General features: G+C 38.3%; 1 protein-coding gene across 7 annotated transcripts in view; it reads right to left on the reverse strand.

Annotated features, from left to right (window-relative positions):
• Nalcn (sodium leak channel, non-selective) overlaps nucleotides 1-19,828 on the reverse strand; it is a 352,387-nt gene that overhangs the window by 243,112 nt on the left and 89,447 nt on the right. For all 7 annotated transcript variants that reach the window (NM_001393695.1, NM_001393694.1, NM_001393693.1 and 4 more), the window contains 2 exon segments: nucleotides 2,553-2,657; nucleotides 2,795-2,937. In NM_001393695.1, the coding sequence (NP_001380624.1) occupies nucleotides 2,553-2,657; nucleotides 2,795-2,937 (248 nt within the window).

Here is a 19,828-nt window from a genome sequence, read left to right on the forward strand (position 1 = left end):
CTAAAGTGAACTGTTCAGTGAAGGAAGTGAAGGTCTGGATGAAGGAATTGCTGTGTTTCAAGCTTTCTTACCTTATGGCTGCACATACTAACATCCAGCATTGGGGCTACACCCCTAAATGTGGTGACATGAGAAACCCTATTTGTGGATGAATGCTAAGTATATTTTGCAACAGGAATGTGAAGCTCTTTACCTATACACTAGTCCATGTCTGAGTCGGTGACAAGATGAACCACACCAAGAACTACACAGGATGGAGTCACTGACCCCAGCAAAGCTCAGTCAGGTCCATGATTAGGAGTCTGAAAGGATCAGTTCTAGTTTGCATTCATTTTTCTTTTACACACCATAGCATTCTCTATACAAAAGTTTTGCGAGCAGTATTTCGTTAATGTGTATCTTTGTGGTTGTTCAGAGACATTTGTTAGTGAGCATTCAAATAAAAATATTGCTTTGATATTTAGAAAAAAATTACCACGGATTCTATTTTGCATCTGAAATACCAGGGCCAATTCTTAGAGAGCTGCCTATGTCTAAAGGTCCACTCTATCCTCAGGATGTACATGTGTCTGTGTGAGAGTGTATCTTCATGTGTACATGTGGTTTTCAAAGGAAGTTCACATAATTAGAGACATTGTTAAGCCCAATATTCCCAGTACTCTTTAAGTATTTGGTGAGAACACGTTGAACATGAATTTTCTACATAATAAATAAAGGGAAGAAATTAGTTCATGTCCAAAAAGCTGTGTAGAGTACAGTAATCAACATGATTTTATCAATTTGGAGCCTATTTTGTCAGAATTAGACACTTCGTGATTTAGTGCTTTAAACCAATGAAAGAGAAGTCCGGGCTCTGAGTTTGGTTAGATTTTACAAATAGAACAATCATGGCAAATATTCTGTCGCACTTCTGTACACACAAAAGCTTCAGGGACCCCTTGCAAGTGGTGACTGAGGGGTAGGCGGAGCCTGAAGCCAGTTGCTAGGCTGCCTAAGTGGTGTTTTACCAGAGGAAGACTGCAGGAGCTTAGGTTGCTTAGCAACCGGGTCCTCAGCCATAGCATTTTTCTTAATGAAGGTTTTTCACAGTTCTCTGTGTGATTACCTCTGCTGAACATCCAGGCGCATTCCCTCTTGAAATCCCGACTTATGCCCCCACACTAAGTGCAATTTTGCATCAAAATAATTTTGTGCGACTTGGCTCAGAAATTTCACATTTCGTTGTCTTCTATTATAACTGCTAGCTGGTTTGATTCTCTATCTTTCCAGCTGTGATTTTATCTGTCAGAGTTACTTAACAAGCAAAACACGGCTTTAGGGACATTTTAGGTCATCCCCTGGGAGCGCTGCTTGTAAGAGCTGCATTCACAGTTTTATGTTCCATTTACATCTCGGTGTCACAGAAAACATGCCTGCCAAGAGGCTGTCACCTTAGGAAGGACCTGAAACTTTGTTACACCTCAGAATCAGCTAACAAAGGCCAGACAAGGAATAAGAGCTTCTTGGCTGATTCCTTGAACATACCACAATGTGGTATCTATGTAGATGTAAGCCATGTAACATACTTAATTTCTTTTCATGAATGTTTGAAACATTTTGACGTGATTTGGTTTGTAACAAAGGAGCAGTAAATTTGATATCTATGCCATCATAAATATCAGTCTTCTATGTTTAATGACACTTGAACATGGGATTGCTAAATTTCATTTTGATCTTTCCATAGAAACCTTTAAACCAAATAGATCTATAAATGCACTTATGGACTAATTTTATTTTTCACCATTTAATCTCAAAACAATTGTTATAAAGCATTAAATTGTTTCCTCCTTAATTCTAATGCTTCTTTTTCTCTCCTTCTGTACATTCTAGAAGATATGTGAGCCTGCTCTTCCTGTTTCTAAGGATCAAAATGTGCAAACAAAAATAAGAAAGTAAATAATAGAATATCAGAATGCCTCATATAGTCAAATGCTAGGTGGCTTTTGTATGTTTCTAATCTCTAATTTCTTAGGAGAAGGAAACCATACTGAATATATTATGACTTTTCAAGAACCACAGTAATATAGTGAGGACTGAGGAGCCCTCTCTATATTTGCTTGTGCCTTGATTGATTTGTTCTGAATAAAATGCATTTTCAACACTGACACTTCTAATCCTCTCTATAAAGGCCGCTGTATAGGCTTGAGGTTACACCAATAAAAGCTCATAGAAAATGGAGAATTTCAATTGTTATATTTACTCAGGAAGCCTTTGAGGACTTGTGGTCTCAGAATCCAAAAGCCCACAAGCGTGGCTGGCAATTTTAGTTTTTATTGAAGCCACTCACTGTACTTTTAAGCAACTAAGTGGCTTTCACTATACCTCAACAAGAGTGTGGGATAACACTCCTGGTTTTGGGCCTTTTCACCTGTGTTTTCAAACCACTCTCCCACTGTGCCATATTGCACCATCACATTCCAGCACCATTCCCTGGGGTGGGGGAGGGGTCACTGCTCTGAGGATGGGGTGTGCCTGAGGCCGAATGGATTGTGGTCACCCCACTGAAACTATACCTGCGTGGTGGCAGTGGAAGTTGTGCTGCTCCGAGTTCCCCACATTTGTTGAAATTGTACTCTGATTTCTGCAAATGTCTCAATGATGACAGCAATGAACACATTCTGAAAGGAAATGACAAACCACGTTTACCAAACACTGGAGATGCAGAAGCCTAGTGATCAATAAAACCAAAACAAAACCGAAAACACCTGCTGAACATCACAAATGAGGCACGCTCTGAGCACAGCGTTCCTAGTACCTTGACAAGCCAGGCAAGGAAGAAAATCAGCGTGATGAAGTAGAAGTAGGAACGCCAACGGGGGAAACTGTCGATTGCTCTGTACATGAGGAATACCCAGCCTTCCTGAGATGAAGCCTCATAGACTGTGAATATACTCGTGCCTGTCAAGACAGGAAAACAGATCATCGTTGGCTTTTGAAATAAAACATTTCTCAGATAATCAATAGTTATTCGCATCCATTGTGTCTATAGCAGAAGCTCCTCTGAAAGGGGTTAAAATTATGTGCAGAATTTTGCTGTTCTTAGGATACTGATAAAGTTGTGTCTGACTTCCAGCAAGGGTGATTTCAGCATTACAAACAATAGAACATTTTTATATTATTTATAATATAATTTAGTTTATATTTAAGGCATTTAGTACAGGGAAAATTAAACAAATGTTGAAATGCGAAGAGAAATACTGTGAAAATTGTGTGGCATAGATGCTCAGTACGGGTTTGGTACTTTGTAGACGCTAGAGACATCTGCCATACCTTTAACCAGAATGGAGTTAAGTCTGAGAAGTGATTCTCTTACTGGGGGACTTAATGACCAGGCTCCAGTAATTAACTTGATGCAACTCTCCTCAAGCTTTATGATTCTTAGGTGTAGGGATGTAAATTATCCCATAGTGCCTTGCAGCATTAGGAACCAGTATCTCATTGAACACACTCCTGGTAATAACAATGAAGCTTAACATACCTGGCTATCTATAGAACATCTGGGTTAAGAGAACATGAGATACTGAACAGGAAAATAAAAGGCATATTTTGTTCTGTTGACACACTGAGATGCTTTACAGAGACTAAAATATATTGAGATCAAGAGGTATATTTGAGGATTCGGAATGATAATTTGGAGAAATGAAATTAACCTAGTCTCTCTGGAGAAAGTTTCTAGATATCTAACTGACAGAATCATTCCTTTGAACTGAATGACCTCTGTGCACACACCTCCTTTTCCTGTGAGGATTAACTGGCAATTTCTGTAAAGCCTTGACAATGATATATGATGAGTTCTCAAGACATTTCAGGCACTAACATCATCAACACAGAATAGAAACACCTGTGCAAGAACATTTTTGTGAGGAAACATAAAATCTGCTGTGCACTTAACATTGTTTATAAAGTGAGTGTGATGTGTATTGTTCACAAGACTGATAGATAGATACATGAGCTCAGTAAGTTCAATCTCTATGAAGGTCTTAAATTATTATGGAATCTGATCATACCCACCATGAATATTCTATTCATAAGAAGAAACAATTCAATTATGAGATACATGTATCTAAATGACCAAACTAGGAAGGCTTGGAAGAATCTGGTGGGCCTCATCACATCTGTGTTCTGTGTTTTCAGGAAGAGGGAAGAACACAAAAGCATTCAGAGCCAATGTACAGATGTGTGATGGAAAGTCACTGCAAATCCTGATAATGAGACGTAAAGGCATGGAAGAAAATCAGAAGGGAAGTAGAGTCCTATTTGGTAAATTTTCACTACAAAATCACTTTATGTAGAATAGTCTTTGTATGGAATGTAACTTCTTTTTTGTACTGCCTTCATATTTAAGTGCAATTTTTAGATTTATTTTTAACATATATTTAATTGTCTTGTAGGTTTATGGAGTATATAGAGCATTTTTAATGCACATCTATAGCATATAACAATAAAATGAGGGTAATTAGCATTGAGAGCAATTTTCTTTTACCTAGTTGAGATAGAAAATTAATTGTTGGCTGGGGGATGGCTCAGCTGATATGGGTGCTAAAGGAACCAGTGTAGAAAAGGTTGATATAGTACTTGGATTCTGTAAAACCAGAACTCTTATTGTGAGATGGGAAGTAGAGACAGAATAGCCCAGAAGCTAAAGGACCAGTTACCCCAAAACACATGCTCAGTGAGAGAAACAACAAAGTACTTGCCTCACGCAACACAACCTAGAAGGAGAAAACTGCCCCTCAAAAGTTGTCCTTTGATATCCATATGTGTGTTGTGGTATATCACAAACACACACACACACACACACACACACACACACACACACACACACACTTGTTTTCTAGTATTGCTATGAACATCAGAATTTACTCCCAGTGAACTGCCCATATCTTTTCCTCCCCAGCTTTCTTTCCAGGCTATTCTTTTCTTTGCTTCTATGAAACTGGCTCTGTCACCTGTACATAGGATTATGGAAATGAGGTACACAAGCCTCCGTTTTAAGACACATGGCTTTACTTCGGTAAGTCATCATCATAATAGTTGGTTTATAAAACATGTTTGGCTGAGTCAGGGGAGACTCTGTCTTATTAGGAATATGGGAAGAGGTGACAAGAGCAAATATTATCAACTATCAACCTTTTGGAGAAGAGGAAGGTGAAGGCCATCTATCTTGATCTGAAACCATAATAAGACCAGAGATTTGAGCTCACTCATTGGGCCATGCCTGAAACGTATGTTTTTAATGACAAGCTCTATTTTTTCTTGTTTAAAATTTGACCATAAGAACAGATTGTTTTCATTTGGTACCTGTATTTGAGCAAAGTCTATTCTTTTACAAAGGACCATGGCTAAGTTTATACTACATCAAAGAACTTTTACAAGACAAAGCCTTAATGCACATGAACACTGAGTAGCTCAGACAAGCAACAAAACACAAGCAGAAAATGGGAACTGCATCCCCAGTTCAAGTTCTGAACACGTGCAGCGTTTTTGCCATGTAGACTTAATTCAAAGGATAATTTACTATAAACAATTTATGTCCATTATTTTATTTTCCCCGTCATTATTGAAGGGAAACAGAAAAGTGGCTGCAGAAATCCATTATAAACCACTGTTAAAGTTTAACAGGTTCACCAATGGTACATTATCAAGTAAAATGGGGACTGTCCTGCTTGAGTTTGTCTGTATTGTATATCTACAGGGAAGATGCTGTTTGGAATTAAGGGCAAATGGTGTGTGCAACATGTAATCTTGATGCTTTCGCTCCATGCTTCCCAATTCAACAAAGGGGAAACAGGAGTCAGTAATAGCCCATAATGCAGAAAAAAACACACACACACAAAAAAAACCCAGGTGTGTTGGTAAAACAGAAAACTGAAAATATCACCTAAAGCCCCCACAGGACAATGGTGACTGCTTAAAGAAATGTTTCTGGTCCCTGCATCACGTTCAACTCCACCAGGTCAGATGGCTTTGAGGATGTCACAGCAGGTTGTGGGTCAAAGGCAAAAGAGTAAAACACTCCTCCTTACCCATCTGTGCCTGGCTTTGCAAAGTACAGGGAAAGAAAAGCACTTCTGGAAAGATTTTCAAAGGACTGAGCATAATTTAAAATGGACATAAGTAAACTGTGTGATCTTGTTTTCCATGACTAGTGGTGGCTGGCCCTGGGGTGGAGACTATAGCTGTGCACTGCTGTGCCCTGCTGTATGTCTGTCTTTTGGCTTCTCAGCAGTCTCCTCTTCTCTTCTGCTATCCAGGAGACTCAGATACTTTCCCCAACAAGGAACTTAAAGTAACACTTGGAGGAACTCCCGAAGAGATGTAAATTCTATCAGCTCACTATGACTGCCCTAGTGTTAAAACTTATTCTTTTCAGAGCATTAAGAAGTACTGAGGAAATTTTAATAAATTAAACAATGATCATATTGTCTGTGTGTGTATGTATGTATGTATGTATGTATGTATATACATATGTATGTGTGTTTATACATGTGTACATGCATATAGGGGCTAGAGGTCAAGCTTGAGTGTTATTTCCTTGGGTTTTGTTTATTTTTTTTGAGACAATCATTAACTGGCCTGGGTCTCCTATGTAGGCCAGAATGATTGACCAATGCGCTCTAGAGAGCTGCCTATCTCTACCTCCCCAGCACTACTGTGCTTGACTTTTCATACGGGTACTGGATATCAAACACAGGTCCATGTGCTTTTGACTTATGCACTTTATTGACTGAATTGTCTTCCTAGCCCCTTGATCACATAGATCTTAAGAGCTATAAAAAATGTTTCTCAGTATTTGCTTTTTGAACAAAAAATAGCTGATTGTTTAATGTAATTATCTCCTTCATAATTTGGAAACAAACATAATGATCTTACAGTTAACTGAGTATATTCTCTGATTTTCATTAAATTATGTGTGTACAAATATAATCTCCAAAACTCATGCTCCATTTTAAGAGGAAACATGGGAAAACATTGGTATTTAGACAGTATTTTCTTTAGATAATGCTTCATTATATTTTTTGGTCAAATGTCATTATTAAAGTATACCTTTTTTGTTAAAACAGCCACATTTTTGTTAAATGAATAACTATTCTATGATAGAACCTGGGAATATAATGCATTCTCTTGTTAAGAATAATAAAGCATGTTCCAAAAACACTCTGGTACTCCAAATCCTTCAGGCACAAATTACGGTTTTGTAACAAACAAAATTACAATAATCATGTTCAGCTCATCATCTAATTCCATTCATTCTTTTTTAGCTCTTCCACCCATAATTTGAGTTCATCATAAAAGGAGAGCACAAATCTACACGTAGATGATGAATACTGACCTTGGAACTTTCTGTAGGGTCTCTGCATTAGGATTGAGTACAGGATGTTTTTGTACCCTGAACATAGGTTTATTCCTACCTGTTTTGATTATCTTTAGGATTGTATATGTTGCTTTCCTGTCTTCTTAATTATTTACTTTTATATATTATTTATCATTTGTTTGTTCTCTCTCTCTCTCTCTCTCTCTCTGTGTGTGTGTGTGTGTGTGTGTGTGTGTGTGTGTGTGTGTGTGTGTGTGTGTTGAATAGCAGATTCCTCTGAATTGAAATAGAAATATTTCCTCCAGGATAGTAGTAGACTCTTGAAACTCATCATCTAAAGAAAACTTTACACATCAGAAAAAAAAACAGAATGTGGAAGATTCTAGAAGCCCCCCAACAGTTTTATATGAATAGACAACTGCTGGGGAAGGTGACTCTGACCATCCCTGATGTCAGGTAAAGAATCTTCAGATATGTTGGACCTGTCAAGCTGCCTATAAGGTTGTGTAGAGTTCTGTGTTGAGTGGACTTTTGATGATGTAGCTTCTTTTGATTTGTGTTCCTGCAAGTAATGCTTCACCTACACACCTGTTAGTAACTCCAATTAAAAAAACTCATTTGTTTATCAAACTGGACTTCGGTATAACGATTATTTAGTCTGTCATGGGTTCGTTTTCTGGGGTTGGTGGATATGGTGTGTGTGTGTGTGTGTGTGTGTGTGTGTGTGTGTGTGTGTGTGTGTGTGTGTGTTGGTATGTTTCGATGGTGTTTAGTATTGTACACTCAAGCAGAGTTTATATAAAGATGCCCAGTTTCTTCCTTCATCATCATTCTGCTGGATCTTTTGAGATATGTGGTTTTTAACTGAACCAGAATCTCACCACTTTGCTAGACTGGCTGGCAAAGGAACTTTGGGGAATCTCTGCCCATCGAACACTGGAGATATAGGCATGCTAGACCACACTTGGCTTTTTGTGGATGCTGAGAATTTGAACTCAAATCCTCTTGCTTTCATAGCAAGTGGTCCTACTAACTGAACCACCTTCTTACACCAAACTTTTGTTGATTCTTCTTCATGAAAAAGGGGTAAGAAACTGTGTTTTTTTTTATTATTTGTTTTGTGTTTTGTTTTGCTTTTTAAAAATATTCCTGTTTGTTTTTCTTAGTTATGTGTTACAGAAGGAAATAAATGATACAAACAAAATTGTGATAATGACTAATCAAAGAAAAAGAACATGTCTTGGGCTGCCACTAACTCCTATCCAAACACAAAGGTTAATGTACTGGGACCTTGATCCTCATTGTACTGTACTAAGAGGAGGTATCTTTAAGAAGTCAGGCTCAATGCAAGTTAATTAGGCCTCTGAGGCCTCTGGAAGGAATTAAAGTACCTTTTAGGGGACTTGGTTCATTTTCAGTATACTGGGTTTTCATAAAAAGAACAATCCCGACCCCTGTAGTTCAACAACTTCCTGTCTCATCATGTAACCTTTCCCTCCATGTTATGTGGCTGCCAAAGGGACCTTCACCAAGTCCATCCAGAAGAAACCACCTTCACCGAACCCAACCAGATAAAGATAAAAATGGCCTTTAAGTATTTAAAATTAGGAATGAAATAAACCTTTATTTATAAATACCCAGTTTCAGGCATTTTGTTTTGTAGACAGAAAATGGACTGACAAGATGGTAAAATAGTCTCCTGAGGGAATACAGGAATTCAGAGTTGAGGATGTAGGTTTGAAATAGCACAGTAAATATCGAAAATGTACAGGGTCTTGGTCTGCACAATTACCTTTACCATTGCACTCAGATTTCATAAAGGAGCCAAGAAACCTCATTTTTAGAGCTTATGTGTCAGCTTCTCAGCATTTAGATGCTCACATAAAGTTCTTAACTCCTCCAATGACATTAAGCATGCCACTTCCTGCTGCAGCCAGTGTCTGGGCAGACAGAAATCAGCTGGAAGCCAGCTTGGTGAATAAACCATGGGCATCTGAAGAATCAACTCCAGCCAGGATTCACCATTCAGTCACCAGGTCGGGTTACTGTAGATACTTGTTTTTCTGTTTGATTTTTAACCCTTCTAATCTACATTCCCTGAAATTGATCTGTATTTCCCTTCCCATCTGGGAGGTGAATTTCATCTTTGTAGGGGAGAAAGGCAGGGAGGGCAAGGTGACAACATTCCTGTCATTTGGGCATCTATCTCCCTTAAACCTTTCTAAACTGTCTCTGTTTATCCTTGCTTTGTCCTCTAGCTCTTATCATTTTCATAGATAAGATGATTGACTTTGCGTCTTGGAATTTGGGGTTACAGCAAACACTCCTTAGCTGGAAATGAGAAAACCATTTCATATTCCCTTCCTTCTGTACATGGATGTATCAATCACTCCATAAGATTCTGGAAACCCATAGACAAAAAAGGAACCATAAATAATCTCAGTCCTGATCTCCAAATACATGCTTTATTTTCTCAACTGCAGTTGCAAGGACTAAATAAATTTGTAAATGTAGTCAGATAAGAAAATATAAGTAAGGCACCAGACCTTTGAACATCCTTGTCCTGTTCAAGATGGGACGAGTCAGGCTTGGTCTGGCTTTCATTCCCTTTGATACATTAACATGTATAAATAAGGCCTGTTTCATTCTCCCTCCATTTTCTATTGTCAAACACCAGAATGGTTCTATAGAGCAAAGTATTCGTTAAACTAAAGAATCAATATAAATTAAAGCAAATTAAACCAAAGCAAAATACTCTATTGAGTAGTTTTAAGGGGAGCTCACCAAAAGCTACACAGAAGGTAAGTTCTTCTGTAAGTTTGGACTTAGTTCTAATTCTATGAGGCGTCAATGGGAAATGACAAACCTATGAAAGTAAAGCCATGGGCTCATTGTGTTGGGACTCTAAAGCAGTAGTCTTCAGCTATGATGTTAGAGGCATTGGGAAAAGATGATGCTCTTGAGCCAGCCTGTACTGGGAACTGTGTAGTAAATACAGTATACCATCCTTGATCTCTCACCCACTATGTTCCAGAAACTTGCCAAACTCCAATTTATAACCAGAACCTTCTCACTGAATGGTGACTCATCAGTTTACTTTTTAAAAAATAACCAACATTAGGAGAAAATGATTTTAAAATTTCTGCAATTAAAAAATATTGTGTGTGTGTGTGTGTGTGTGTGTGTGTGTGTGTGTGTGCATGCCATAGCATACAAGTAGTAGTCAGAGGAAAATTCTGAGGAGGTATTTTTCTTTTCCTCTACAACGTGTGTCTTAGAGTTAAACTCCAGTTGTCATGCTGGTTGGCAAACACCTTTACTCACTAAACTATCACATCAGCCAAGCTCTTACACTTTAATAATGACTGTTCACATATTTTGCTCAAGATATAGTTCAATAGCAAATACTTCTTAAGTATGCACAAGGACCTGAATTTAATCTCCAACATTGAGGGGAGGGAGAAGAGAGAACTTAAGTAAAAATTAAAAAGAAAATCTATATCATTTGAATAAAGTAACTGGCATAAAATTTATACAACTCAATTATAATAATTGTGGTTTTGTCTTTGACTCAGTATGATATTTTCATGGGCAAACACAGAACAGACTAACTATAAACCCATGTTCCTGGAAGCATGATAGTGTCCAGTGCAAATGTTACTGGCACCTCTCAGTCCAGGGACATTCTGCTCTCTACCAAACCCAAACAGCCACAAGCAGATGTGAAGCAAAGTGGTTGCTTCCCTAATTCCATTTTAACTTTATTATAACTTGGAACTCAAGACCACTTGTTGGTAAAATCTATACTTGAACTTACTTTTTTAGTGTTATGATCTTCCAGTGTCCCACCCTTGAGTTATCTGCCTGTATGTGAAGTCCATTCACTCATCCAGATTCAGTCACAGTCTTAAATAATATTTCAGCCCATGGATATGGTATGAGTTACTTTCTATCATATTGTTTTTCCCCTATCAAAAACATCCTCCTTACTTCATCATTTATTGGTGTGTGTGTGTGTGTGTGTGTGTGTGTGTGTGTGTGTGTGTGTGTGTGTGTATCTGTGTTTGTTGTTGGGTTGATGATGCATTGTGTATGTATGTTTATGTGGAGGTTATGCATCTTTGCAAGGGTGTGTGTATGCCATATACTGATACTGAAAATTTGCTTACATTGCTCTCTTCTCCACCTTAATTTTAATCCTGAATTTGGTACTTAATGACTGGCTAGGCTAGCTGGTCAGTGACCTCTTGAGTCTTCCTGTCTCTGCCTCCCAGCAGCACTGGATGCATGGTAAGTACCAACTGCCTATAACCCCAGTTCCAACATATTCTTTTGGCCTTTACATATACCTGCACTTATGTGGTACACATATGTACACTATGAACAAAATACAACTATGAGTCTAATGTTTCTGATCTATACTTAGATTTTAGATGATAACACAACCGTATCTCGCTGTTGAAATCAATAAATCTCCCGAAACCTGATCCTGCAGTACTAAAATTTTGAAGTAAAATCAGAGAGTATATAGAGAAATGAGTATTTATGTTTATATATATTTTCTAAGCTAAAAATCTTATAGGTAATAACATTTGTTACTTGGAATATATATCTTTAGACATAGAAACTGATTAAATTTTCCCATTATGAGTAGAAAAATACCTCTAGAAAGGAGAAGTGAGTTCTTTAGTGGTTTTATTCACACATGGAAAAGAAGTGTTGACATGGCTGGATGCTGATATTGGCAGGGAAGTATGGGTATTAAATTAAAAGCATCCCAGAGATGTCAAAGGCATATGCCAATGTAAATACTTCCAGTTTTCTGTGCCTGGGCACTTTCCAGGTAGACTGAGAGCTTCCTAGGAGTGCAGAGTAATCCTTCTAGGCACCCCTCTGTTTGTCTTTGAGGAGAAGTCGTTTTAGATCTAAGGGGATTCTTGGGATTTATTTTCTGACTTAATGAGCTCACACTTACGACAACTCATGTTCTGTTCCCTTCGCTAACACTCCACGTGTCCATGATTTCATATTCATATGATGTTGGACCAACCCATGCTGGCTTTGGAGTTCTCTTAGATTCTTCTGGGCAATCATGACATTTGCTGGCTACCACAGAACACTAAATCACTATTAATTAGAAGCTCTTATGTTTTCTCAGAGGGCAAAGAGAACAGACAGTGCCAGAAGCACAGTTCTTTCAGTGCTTCAGCTTTGCCACCAATTTTTGAAAGGTTTATTAGGAACTGGAAAAAAACAAACAAATAAAAACAAAGAAGCCAGGACTTGATAGTTACAATATGAGAATTTAGAACTGGGTATTAGAACACCTTTGGTTCAAATGAGAGCTTTAAGTTAAAGTGTGTAAGGGCGTGGCCCTCTGCTTACCATTTGTTAGTCTGGCCACAATGCTAAGAATATCAATAGCATAGGAATTTAAGAAGACCCCACTAGCACCAAGGCTCAACTGTGCTAAGATTCTGTTGGTTAACCCAAGAAGAACATTAGCAAGCCATGTGTTGCTTCTCTCCACAAATAATTTTTGTTCCATGTACCTCAACATTTATCTGTTTTTCTGCTAGATCTTCTAACAAAATATTTGAGAACACTGTATATACAAAGCAATGAGTTAGCTGGAACAGAAGTGAAAGAAATTTTGATTCATTCCAGGAATTTGCTTCAAGTGCCTATTATATCACAGAAAATGAATTCTGAGCCAAAGAGGTCTGGGCAACTGTGGTCCTGCCTCTTATTCTTAGAATGAAGTGCCTTTCTATATTCTCATTAGGCATGTTAGCAAGACTATTGTAACACACCGGAGACAATCTGGCCAGCAATGCTAACTTCTTAGCAAGTGTTTGCCTGAGGACCCCAAAGAACCATCAGGTATTTGCAGAGTGGCTGATGAGATGACACAAACTTTTTATTATTGCTCAAGAGGGTAACATAAAATCATAAAATATCACTCCATGAAATGAAAGTTAAATCCAACACAGAGAGAAATGGCAGATGAGGCACTTACTTACAGCTTTAATGGTCTTTTTTATTTAACCAGTTATTCAACAGGTATAACTTATTATTCTTCTCACCACCAGTGTAGGCTTTTCATCAGTTTTTTTGGCAGTGTATATGTGCATGTGTGTGTATGTATGGTGTGTGTGTGTGTGTGCCTGTGTATATATGCGTGTCTCTGTGTGTATGTTGTACTTTAAAAATCACTTTTTATATCAGTTGCTTGATCTGTAACAACCACTATTTAAAAGTACAAGAAAATGTTTGCAATTGCTTAAATGGAAAGATGACTAATAGTAATTTCTGATGTACTGACAGAAAAGGCCTAATGAGACTGCACTAACAAATCTATTCAATGAAATTTGCAAAGACAGCACATCAACTTCCATATCTATCAGAGGAAATGGAGACAAATGTGCAAAACTATTGTTTGGCCATTGTGTTCATTTCCTGCCTTCTTAAAATGATGGATATTTAACAATAAGTTCCAGTGTGGCAAGTGCATCTTCTACTTCTCTTAAACTTTAATGTATTTGATACTGCTGTATGCACACAGATCAAATAGCCTGCACAAATTATTAAGTTTAAAGGCTCGTGTGGATGCTTTTTATGTTCTGTGTATATTGTGGGAAAGGTCTCTCACATAGCATTTAATATTTCTAGAGAACAGGTTGTTTGGGGCCATGATTGCCTGGAACGTCACATCCAGATAATTGCATCAGGTTTTGTCTTGAATCATTATACAGGATTATGAATATATCACAGAAAACAAGTAACTAAGATACCTTAGGATAGAAGACCAGTGGTAGTCTGGGCTCCACTCAGTCATATCAAACCAGGACACTTCCTGGCAGTGAGTCTGAGCTCCCTGGAACGTCCTGATAGATACCCATAAAAGAATTATTGTATAAAATGCAGGTTCTTCTTTCTAGGCTTTGATTCTGTATCAGTGTCCTGAAAATCCACTCTCGCTAGTCTTTCATTTTAAAACAAAGCAACCGTGGCTCAATGAAGCTGAGACACATCCCCGAGTTGGCTCAGGAGAGCAAGCCTGCGGCCATGTTGCAGTGACTCATGCTTGCTTTCACAGACGGGCTCTGCTCGCTCTGCCACGAATGCTTGAAACTTCTGAGTTTCCTGGCTTGGTTTTGAGGAATTTGAACAAATTCCTGTCTGGTACATTTTGGGAAGGCAAAATTCTGCTTTTAAAAGTAGATAGACTAGGCCAAGGAGAGGCAAAAAAAGGGAGGGGAAATTCCTCTCTGTGCTTTTGGACTAGGGTCCAAAAGTTATTTTGTGTTCCTGCTGGGGGAATATTTATCTGCCCTCTATTCTTCCTGGGTTGTAAAGATTCCTAACAAGACAGTATGAAAAGAGTTTCGGTTATCCTCTGAATTTCACCAACTCTCCAGATTTAAACCTAAAAACAGCAAGATTTTTCTTTCATCAATCTGTTAGATGAGTCAAAACAACATAAAATTAAAAACTAATTCTTATTTACTTTTTGAATAGAACTTCTGGGGATGCAGTAGCAACAACCAGAATTCTGATTATTCTCCAATGCAAGTACAGTTACTTGAGGAGTAGAATATTAAATAAGGAAAATATTTTATAAAAGTACATTGGCTGTGATTTTATTAAAATAGATATTTTGAAACACATTTGAAACTAATTTTGTCAGGTTTTACAAATTTAAAGCTAAATAGACTTTTGCTTGTACATCTCTTGAAAACTTGTTTGTCTCTTACTGCCTGACATGTGGCTGCTCAGGTTGGTACTATGCAATTTTTGACATTTCCGGTATAACGGTAGCATTGAGACAAACTGCTTCCTTACATGAAAATTTCATATATATATATATATATATATTTCCATAACAAATTTCCCTCCTAGCAGCTGGAGAGCAACACCACAGAGACTTGGGAAGTATGCCAGAGGATGGTACAGTTGCCACATAAGTTGAGTTCCTGGGGCAGAGCTCAGGCATCTACATTGCCCAGGTCGGTGGATCTCAACTACTACATAGATTGATAGTCAAGGTAGTTTCTGGCCATGGTTCAGTCCTTTCCAAAGGCTGACCCTCATACAGACATCAGTTGAGGGAAGGAGAAAGTGGTAGACAAATCTAATATATTGTTACTTTAAAACCTCATATAAATACATAGATATGAATCGATAGTTCTAGAAAAAACTACAAGGCAAAATTCACTATGGCTTTCCACAAAACATATCCCTTTTCACACACACACACACACAATCATTCTATCAATCTTGCTTTAAGTTACCAGCAAGCCTAACCACAGGAATCCATATTCCATATGAACTCTTAACCCAAGAGATGATTTCTCACCATAAATCTAAAATAACAATGCAATATTCACAACATAATGTCATAAGAACCCAGTGAAGATTTTTTTGCAATGTTTAAAAGAGACACTTTAAACCTTAGATTGTTATTTTTTTTAAAGATCATATTTTGGTTTCCGAACTAATGGCATGATTCAGTAACATGGAATGGTAAATTATTTTTCAGTAAGAGTTATAGTATGTCTCACTTCAAGGTTCTAAAATGCTTGCCCAAAAAGTGTTATTTCTAACTGAAAAAAAGAATGTTAACTTATAAATGAAGCAGTTAGAATAATACAATGCAGACAAACAGGCAGTCAGACACATATACATACCTACTTTTACATACAAAATCCAAAAGTATTAAAGTAAAACAAAACCACAGGAATTCACATATTTGTAAGAACCCTCCAGCCTGAAGCTTGTTATTCTAGGCAAAGGAATATGAGAAATATTTAGTGCTGGAACAGGATATATTCTGACAAACCACTGCAAGTACTTGAGCTCACACCCATAGTCAGGAAGACAGAGGGAGGCCTTCGGGAGTCGACCACAGCTGATCGCAATGTGCTCATTGGTCACTTCAGCTGACCAACCAACCTAAGCCTCTTGTGTTTATTTTCAGAGGATTCCTGAAAGAGCTGACCTTTATTTTAAGTAATACTACTTGGCTTAAGTGTAATTCAGAATCTAAAACTTTTGGAAATTTGAGCATTTTATTTTTGTAGGGAATACCCTTGTATCAGCCATTTCGGGCTTTGTGTTTTGACAAGACAAAGTGTCACTGACCCATTGTTACACCAAAGTAAATAACACTTCAAAAATGTACCCGTTTCATTATTCAATGCTGGTCTTGGTTTTAAATAAGCCCTGATATCATACACAAAGAAGTGACTTTATACAGACTGAACAGGTTGTAGTTATATAACTGAAATACATATAGATATTATGTAATGACGATTAAAAGATGGAAGTCTTGAATTTGAGAGAGAGGAATTAATGGGGAGGGATGAAAGGGGGGAAGGAATGGGAGATAATGATCCCATTATATTTTAACTTCAAAAACATCTTTACACAGTAAGTGAGGAACAGAATGTATGTGTTATAGTATTTTCAATCCTAAATAAAATGCTACGATGTAACTTTTTATAAAACCGAAGTCTGTGAGTTTTCTGCTCAGCATGTTCTTTAGGGAACAATCAGTAACTCATTCATTCAGTGCCAAGGACCAGCCTCTGCCTGGAGAGGGGTTCTAAGAGAAGTGGTGCTGGGACCAGCAAAAACAAATAAATGCCTGGAAGCTGAATCATGGATTACAAGATGGCGGCCTATGTTCTGCTTGAGACAGCTTTCCTTGTTTAGAATCACCTAGGAGATGCAGAACCTGTTACGTAGTTTCCAGAGAGAGATGCTCTATGAAACCAACAATTTTTGTCTCTTTACTAATGTGAACAAATGTCCAACACACAATAGAATATGTCTATAATAAATTATAGTTAAAAAGGAAATTTAAAATTATCTCATATAGTTGATTATGTAAGGAAACTGACAATTAGTAAAGAATTACATCCCCATATACTGTGAATTAAATAAGGTCAGCTCATCAGAAGACAGAATATTTATATGAGGACTATGCAAAAAATGTCCCATTAGTCACTAGAAAGTTTTATGACTTAGAAACAGAAAACAAACATCAGAGCAAATGTGAACTTTGGGGACAAGGGCAGGACAACGTAGGAACAGGTGGCCATTGCTAATGTGTTTTCTCTGTGACAGATGGTGTCTGCATTTTACAGCCTGCATAGTTCCATCACCTCAAATGCTCCAGTCCCTTTTAAAACTCAACAATGCTACACTGCAGCATGATAGGGCCTCTCATTTCCAGCTGTGACCTACAGAAATCCAGGAACCACTGAGGTTTCTGTTCTCTCTATTCCGACAAACACAAGGGCCGCATGATCATGTGGAAGGGACATAAGCACAGCTTTCACTTAAATACCTGTAAAATCACACAGATTGTCTGTAGTAAAGTTCTTAGTTTAGAGTAATGTAAGTCTCCGATAGGTATTTGCAGGACAATGTGGGGGATGGTGTGATGTAAATCTAATGCTATGCCAAAGCCACTTCACCAAAGCCCTAAGGATGGACTTTGATAAAGGGAAGAAAAACCTTAAAAATAAAAAGGGGGAAAGCAATGATAAAATCTTTAAGGATTTAAACTTAATACAAAACCAAATAATAATTTATATAATATATCTGTTTATATTACTCCATTACCATCAAATAAATTATTAAAATACTCAAGAAAAACTGGTGAAAATAAGAAATTGGTTCAGACAATTATTAAACTATCAAGAAGAAAACCAAGCTTTGGCTTTGAGAAAGTAAAAAAAAAAAAATCAAAACATAACGTAATCCTAAATAAAGAGTCCAGGTTCAGAGAGAGAGACCCAACCGCCTGGTCAGGTGGGCACTCCTGAGGCTGCAGAGCGGAAGAGACCACCAACACTGCTCACCCCTGCCCACATCCCTGGCCCAAGAGGAAACTGTATAAGGCCTCTGGGCTCCCGTGGGGGAGGGCCCAGGAGCGGCAGGACCCCTGCCAGAGACACCGCCGGACCCTGAAGGAAACAGACCGGATAAACAGTTCTCTGCACCCAAATCCCGTGGGAGGGAGAGCTAAACCTTCAGAGAGGCAGACAAGCCTGGGAAACCAGAAGAGACTGCTCCCTGCACACACATCTCGGACGCCAGAGGAAAAAGCCAAAGACCATCTGGAACCCTGGTGCACTGAAGCTCCCGGAAGGGGCGGCACAGGTCTTGCTGGTTGCTGCCGCTGCAGAGAGCCCCTGGGCAGCACCCCACGAGCGAACTTGAGCCTCGGGACCACAGGTAAGACCAACTTTTCTGCTGCAAGAAAGCTGCCTGGTGAACTCAAGACACAGGCCCACAGGAACAGCTGAAGACCTGTAGAGAGGAAAAAAAACACGCCCGAAAGCAGAACACTCTGTCCCCATAACTGACTGAAAGAGAGGAAAACAGGTCTACAGCACTCCTGACACACAGGCTTATAGGACAGTCTAGCCACTGTCAGAAATAGCAGAACAAAGTAACACTAGAGATAATCTGATGGCGAGAGGCAAGCGCAGGAACCCAAGCAACAGAAACCAAGACTACATGCCATCATCGGAGCCCAATTCTCCCACCAAAACAAACATGGAATATCCAAACACACCAGAAAAGCAAGATCTAGTTTCAAAATCATATTTGATCATGATGCTGGAGGACTTCAAGAAAGACCTGAACACACTTAGGGAAGCACAGGAAAACATTAATAAACAAGTAAAAGCCTACAGAGAGGAATCGCAAAAATCCCTGAAAGAATTCCAGGAAAACACAATCAAACAGTTGACGGAATTAAAAATGGAAATAGAAGCAATCAAGAAATAACACATGGAAACAACCCTGGATATAGAAAACCAAAAGAAGAGACAAGGAGCTGTAGATACAAGCTTCACCAACAGAATACAAGAGATGGAAGAGAGAATCTCAGGAGCAGAAGATTCCATAGAAATCATTGACTCAACTGTCAAAGATAATGTAAAACGGAAAAAGCTACTGGTCCAAAACATACAGGAAATCCAGGACTCAATGAGAAGATCAAACCTAAGGATAATAGGTATAGAAGAGAGTGAAGACTCCCAGCTCAAAGGACCAGTAAATATCTTCAACAAAATCATAGAAGAAAACTTCCCTAACCTAAAAAAAGAGATACCCATAGACATACAAGAAGCCTACAGAACTCCAAATAGATTGGACCAGAAAAGAAACACCTCCCGTCACATAATTATCAAAACACCAAACGCACAAAATAAAGAAAGAATATTAAAAGCAGTAAGGGAAAAAGGTCAAGTAACATATAAAGGGAGACCTATCAGAATCACACCAGACTTCTCGCCAGAAACTATGAAGGCCAGAAGATCCTGGACTGATGTCATACAGACCCTAAGAGAACACAAATGCCAGCCCAGATTACTGTATCCAGCAAAACTCTCAATTAACATTGATGGAGAAACCAAGATATTCCATGACAAAACCAAATTTACACAATATCTTTCT

This window comes from Rattus norvegicus, chromosome 15 (assembly GCF_021556685.1).
Source record: "Rattus norvegicus strain SHRSP/BbbUtx chromosome 15, alternate assembly SHRSP_T2T, whole genome shotgun sequence".
Lineage (NCBI taxonomy): Eukaryota > Metazoa > Chordata > Mammalia > Rodentia > Muridae > Rattus > Rattus norvegicus.